General features: G+C 39.5%; 1 protein-coding gene across 1 annotated transcript in view; it reads left to right on the top strand.

The window, feature by feature from the left end:
- Positions 1-2698: 2698 nt before the first annotated feature.
- Positions 2699-6587, top strand: part of LOC109428639 (phosphatidate cytidylyltransferase, photoreceptor-specific) — a 49781-nt gene continuing 45892 nt past the window's right edge. Inside the window, exons 1-2 of the mRNA XM_029880120.2 lie at positions 2699-2918; positions 3106-3439. Of these exons, the coding sequence (XP_029735980.1) occupies positions 3308-3439 (132 nt within the window). The 5' untranslated portion in view covers positions 2699-2918; positions 3106-3307. The remainder of the gene's footprint in view (positions 2919-3105; positions 3440-6587) is intronic.

The raw sequence follows: 6587 nt of genomic DNA, 5'->3' as shown, positions 1-6587 counted from the left end.
TCTTCAGTGTCTTAATTGTACTTGACTCGACTGAAGAGATCCATCGCATCCTACATGTTTTATACATCTTAGTTAAAAATAATAGGTAACTAAATCTAGGTAGTTTTTTTTCGAGCGTGCAAAACTTATATCTATATTAACCTCCAGAAATTGCTTATGGGATTTCTCCAGGAGCTCCTATTGTCCTCCGGGAATTTTAGCTGGAATTCCTGAAGCAACTCCTGCTGCGATTCTTCCAGCAATTTATCCTAGAGCTTCCCCACAAATTCTTATTGGTTTACTGGTGTACCTTCATGACTTCTACTAGGCAGGGATGGGAACACTCACTTGCAAAGAGATACATTCACTTGCTGCAGTCTCAATCAAGAAATGATGTATGGACGACTTTTGCCTGTAGGTATTCCTCCAGGTATTTGTTCAAGGAATTTCTCTTAGGATTCCCAGGTATGATTGATGGGCTTTCTGTAGTAATTCCTGTAGAGATTCTTCCAATAATTCCTACTAGGATTTCTCAAGGAATTTATTTTATGAATCCTCACCATAGGCGAAACTACTGGGGGTGCCAGGCAACCCCTAGCATTTTAATGCATTGCTATGAAATATTGGGTGATGATTGATGAATGGATGAACTAATGAATATTTGTTTGTAGGGAACCCCCTGGCAAAAATTCGTAGTTTCGCCAATGATCCTCACGGAATTCTAGGAATTTCTCCGAAAATTCCTTCAAGGACTCTTGGTGAGACTATTTAAAACAATCTTCCATGGATTATTCCAGAAGTTCCTTCGGTGATTCCTTCAGGAACATGTTCAGAGATTTCATCCAGGAATTCTAGCTGCGATCCGTCAAAAAATTGCAGATGTGGTTCTATCAGTAATTCCTCCAAGGACTCCTTCAGAAATTCATACCGTAAATAGTTTTTCCAGGGGTTTCTTTAATGATTTATCCAGAGACTTCTCCTGGGATTTCTTCAGTAATTTTTGCTGGGCAATATTTCGGACATTCATCCAGAAGTTCCTCCGGTGAATCCTCTAGGAACTGCTTCAGAAATTTCATGCAGGAACTCCTGGCTATAATTTCTCATGGAATTCATCGTGACCTCTGAAATTTCTCAAGTAATTCTTCCTGCGGTTCATCCAGCTATTCTTGCTAGAACTCCTCCAGAAATTCTTACTATGATTATTCAAAAATTCTGTTAATGGTTCTTCTAGAACTTTTTCTTGGTTTTTATCTGGGACCTTTCCAGGCAATCTTCCTGGAATTAAACAGAAATTGATTCGGTTGTTCTTCCAGGGATTTCTCCAAGAACGTATCCAGGAAATTCTCCAGAGATTTTATCTAAAGATTCCTCCACAAATTGCTCATGGAAACCTGCAAAAACTCCTCTTGGCCTTCCTCTAAGAATTCCACAAACAACTTCTCCTGTGATTCTTCCAGCAATTTCTCCTCCAAATATTCTAACTATGGCTCCTCCAGGAACTTTTTTTAGTGATTTATATTTTTTATATTTGTCTTGGCATTCTCACTGGAGCTCTTCCGGGAAATATTCCTGAGATTCTTTCAGAAATTCCTTCTGCAATTCCTTCAGGGCCTTCTCTGTGGATTCCTCCTGGCATTTCTTCAAGGATTTTGTAATCCTTCAGGCATTCCTGATGGGGCGGTTTCTCCAGAAATTCCTGTATAGTTTCCTCCAGCAGTCTCTAGGATTTCTGCTGAAATTTCTTTCAGAAAATCGCTACGTTACCTCAAACACTTTTGAAGACAAGGTGTAAATAGTGAGCTGGTCTCAGCGAGAATTACCCATATCGAAGATTTGGTATGTACTGGATCAAGCAAGGACAGTTCGTTCAAGCTGTGGGAGCCCATAACCAAAGATATCCGATTAACTTAACAAATAAATGTAAGTCCACATTTTAATATTTTTCAAAAAATCAGAGATCGCTTCCAGATTGATTCTTGAATAAATAATGATCAAATCTGTCTGCATTCAGGCTCTTAACTTTTGAAATTCCGAAGCACTAGATGATCGGTTTTTTCAAATGCAACTTTAATCTAGTACATACTGCGTCTAGTACTTCAATCTAACCAAAATTTGACAGCTTGGCAACTGTCAGAAAATGACAGGGATTTGTTTACTTTGCTTTGTAGTGTTCGTGAGGCTTTGATTGATAATAATGGCTACATACCCTTCAACACATATTCATTTTCATTAACAACTTAATGTGTCTGTATGCATCACATTCATGTCGTTCTGTTCATCCCTCAGCTAAGAACGATGAAAACCGTTCACTGAGCTGCTATCGGACTTTGATATTTACTGCTCGGTTGTCAGCTGCTGCTGATTCTAGCCTAGTAGCGGACCAGTCTGTTCTAGTGCACGTATGGTAGTGTGGCATATCGCGCCTATCGCTCGCTCGTACTGTTATCTACAAATCCAACCAATCCAATCAAAATCATCCCAGTTTGGAAGCGACCACTGTGTGTTCAGTGTGCAGGCATAGCCATCGGTCGGTACTCTGAAGAGATCTCCCACGTAGTGGAGTGGACGCGTGTGCATTCAATAAAGATTCGAGAGCACGAGGAACTAGGCTACCTTTTAAGTACACAAAAGTAGTAATCCACCGAGGTATGTTCTGAAAAATCCGGTTAGTGACTATTAGTGGACAAAATTGTTGTCTCATCCGAGGGCACAGGTCAGTGTGCGTGCGTCGTCGGTCGTGTGGCACAACTTGAATATTTATCCAAGCAACTCGCGAAGAACCTTGTGTCGGTCGAGCAGTCTGTGCGATGCGCTGGTTGATGCTCAGTGCTCTCTCGGTGTTGATTACGTTCTACAAACGAATGTAAACAAGGCGAATTTGGACTGTGATTGTGAGGTTCATCGAAGCTGAATAAGTGAAATAAATGAAGGCAGACTTTGTAATTTGGAATTTATTATTTATTTCCTTATTTTACTACTTATTTTATCCTTTCCTCCCATTTCTTGAAAACAAATTCTATTACTAAATTCAGTCATTTGAGTTTTATTCTGAAGTGAAGTGAATCAAGGTGTTGTTGAGTGACGGGTGTCGAAGATAATCTTATTTTGTTATCACTTTTTCTCTAGATCGCAGAAGGCGGCTGCCAGTGATTGATTAGTAGTGGAAAGCCTTGGAAAATAGGCCTAGTGTTTCGTGCAAAAGTCAAGTGCAGTGTTCTACTTGGGAAGTCTAGTGTGGGCATTGGAGTGGAAAAGTTATTACTGCCGAGAAAACGGTCCCAGAAGTTGCAGTAAAATAGCGTCGAAACGCTTCGTTTGAGGTGAAAAAATGAGCACAGAAGCGGAACTTCGGAGGCGAAACATTGGCGAGGGAGATTCGTTGGGCGAGTCTCAACTTAAACCGGAGGACATTAGCAAACAGGCGCCACAGGAATCGACCACTGCTGAAAGTTCTGATCATGTAAGTTCGCTGTACGATCTTTTTCGCTAAACCATGCAAAATCGGATTTAATGCAACATTGTCGGCCTGTGGAATGGGATAAATTTATCGATTTTTCCGCAGTATCTCTCCCGTTGCTTCCCATTACTCAGCCGTCGCTAGGCACTTTCTCTGGAATGGTTTCCCTTGTGCAGCTGATGCGAATCAACAGCGCCTGTCCGCCTGAAATCGTCTTTCCCGTTCATTCACCATAGCTCTGTTATGATGTGGTACCTACGATTACTTCGCATAAGTTTGCAAACAGAAAAAAATTAAGATATCAGACATAATATCGTTTACCATCGTCAAAAACGACACTTGTTCGTATAGATAGATTGCCTGTCCGACCGAAGGCCTGTGCGTGTCTATTTGTCTAATTGGATTTGGTTCCACCGGGACGCCGCCTGGCAAATCGATAAATGAAACCTTGTCTAGTGTACTCATATAATCGGCTCTGAAGAATGTTTCGTAACCTTGGTGATGGATATTCCGGGGATTCCAAATTGTATAATGTCTGTTTACTCAGTTTAATTGACTATGCTGCCGTAAATCGCTAGTCAGTCCCATCTTAGGCCTCGAAGTCTTACAACTTGTTTCCTATAGTGTCGGACATATGAAATCACACAAAATGGCCAGGTTTAACGGTATAGTTCTCGGTTTCTAGTAAACCGATTTAGCTGAAATTTTGGCTGTCGCCTTGGAATTATATAAATTTTGATTTCTATAGGGTGTCCCAGAAAGTACAACTTTGCAGCTCTGCCATTTGGAGATGTAGCTTTCTTTCTTAAACATCCTGCCTTAACCCTTTGGAGCCGGAGGAGTAATATATGACCCCAACATAGAAACGGCTGTATAAATTCACCCATTCGATAAAACAGAATACTGTCTTCAGCAAAGTTGCTGTAAATTGAGTCCTCTATTAGGGAAAAATGAGCATATTTGTATTTCGAGCTTGATTGAAAACCTGGAACATTTTTTAATTTCTTTTCTATTACGAAAAAAATCAACCGAGAACATCCTGAACATCATGAAATTTGGAAAAACAAAATAAATGACATATATCATGATGTATGACACAGATCGAAAAAAGAGTGTAAAATTCTGCGACATATGATGCACATGATTGGAGCGTGGGATATCACAGAAGTTTACATGACATATCATGTAAAAGTCATAACATATAATGTAATCTTCCATTATATGTCATGTAATTTAGCATGACTCTGTGTGTTTACATGACATATAACACAAATTTACATGATATATCATGTAAAGCATCATAACACTAAGTTTACATGACTAAACTGAAGTTTACATTACGTGTAAATCTCATTATTTTTATCTGTGATACCACTTGATCTAAAAGCTGAACTTGGATGTGGGTTACCTTTATATATATTCATTTAACCTTTGCCAAGAATAGAATATCCAAAGGTGTTTTATATTCTGGAATGTTCAAAGTGTTCCAAACTGTCCTATAGTGAAGTCCTTCAAATCTACAAGAATATTTTATGTATTTTCGCCACAAATAATAGCATTGCATAACCTACTGGCATCCGTGAAGCTGTTGACATCTACAATGTCATTTATAGACACTACAGGGATATTCCAGGTCAGCCAAACTACCTTGGAGTTCAGAACTCCAGGTCTACACTCGCCAACAAAAGGCGAGTGTTATACTGAGTACGTTGCACAATCAACCGCAGTTACTGGAGCGATCTGAAGTCTACTAGCTTATTACAAATCTTTGGGGCATTCAGGATCGTCCAAATTGTTCTATAATAAACATCTTCAAATCTACAAGCATCACTTTATGTGTTTTCGCCATAAATAATAATATTGCATAATCTACTGGGATCCGTGAACCTCTTGAAATCTTAAATGTCATCTAGAGACACTACAGGGATATTCCAGGTCAACCAAATGACCTTGGAGTTCAGGACTTCAGGCCATATCTGTTATACTGAAGTCTACAAGAATAACTTTGTGGTTTCACCATAAATAATAATATTGCATAATCTGCTAGGATCCGCGAAGCTCTTGAATTGAACCGCGCGCGACACTGTCGGCCATGATGAATTTCGATTTGACGTTTTGCTGACACGCACACTTGCACAAATTGCTTGTAATTTTCGTTTGCATCATTCAGCAACGTGTACACTGGCATACGTCAAAGCGATCGAACACTAGCGCATCGATCGCGCAAATCAAATGAAATTTGAATTGGTCGTTAAATGCATGTGCCAAGCCGTTTTGAAGAGTGTTACGTCTGTTTGTCTGTGCTACAGGGATATTTCAGGTCAGCCAAACTACCTTGGAGTTCAGGACTGCTATACAGAGTAGCGTTGCATATTTATCCGTGGTTGCTGGACCAATCTGAAGTCTACTTGTTCATTATACACCTTTGGGACATTCAGGTTTGTCCAAACTGCTCTATAATGAAGTCCTTCAAATCTACAATAGAAACTTTATGTGTTTGCACTATAAATAATACCGTTTACCCCCGTTGGTTTGAACGACACCTCATGCAAACCACTGAGGTTCATTTTTCAATTTGAACTTCTAGTAACCCTGTTGGCATCGAAAAACACACTGATGGTAACTCTTTTTGCTGTTTTGTTTTGATTCTGCGTTCCGGTTCACCCCGTTCCAAGACCAGAATGACGTTTGAACCATTTTTAGTTTGAACGATATGCAGATTAGCGGGGGTCAAATTAAAAAGTGTTCAGATTAGATGCGGTCAAACTAACGGGGGTGGACGGTAGCATAGCATAATCGGCTGTGATCCGTGAAGCTATTGAATATTTCAAATGTCATTTAGAGACACTATGGTAATGTTCCAGGTCAGCCAAACTATCTTGGAGTTCAGAACTTCAGGTCTACACGCGTAACACCAACTATATCTGACATATTGAGTAACGTTTCATAATTAATCGCGGTGACTGACCAACCTTACCAACTATATATTATTATGAACCTTTGAGACATTGAGAGTCGGAAAAAAGTTACTATCCTGAAGTTCAGTTCTTGATAGTAACAATAGTTATTCTCATACTAAGCTATAAACTGTAATCTGTAATCGCCTTGCATATCATGAGTCATCTATAGAGATATTATTATTATTATTAGT

This window comes from Aedes albopictus, chromosome 2 (assembly GCF_035046485.1).
Source record: "Aedes albopictus strain Foshan chromosome 2, AalbF5, whole genome shotgun sequence".
Taxonomy (NCBI): domain Eukaryota; kingdom Metazoa; phylum Arthropoda; class Insecta; order Diptera; family Culicidae; genus Aedes; species Aedes albopictus.
This window is presented reverse-complemented; position numbering and strand designations above follow the sequence as displayed.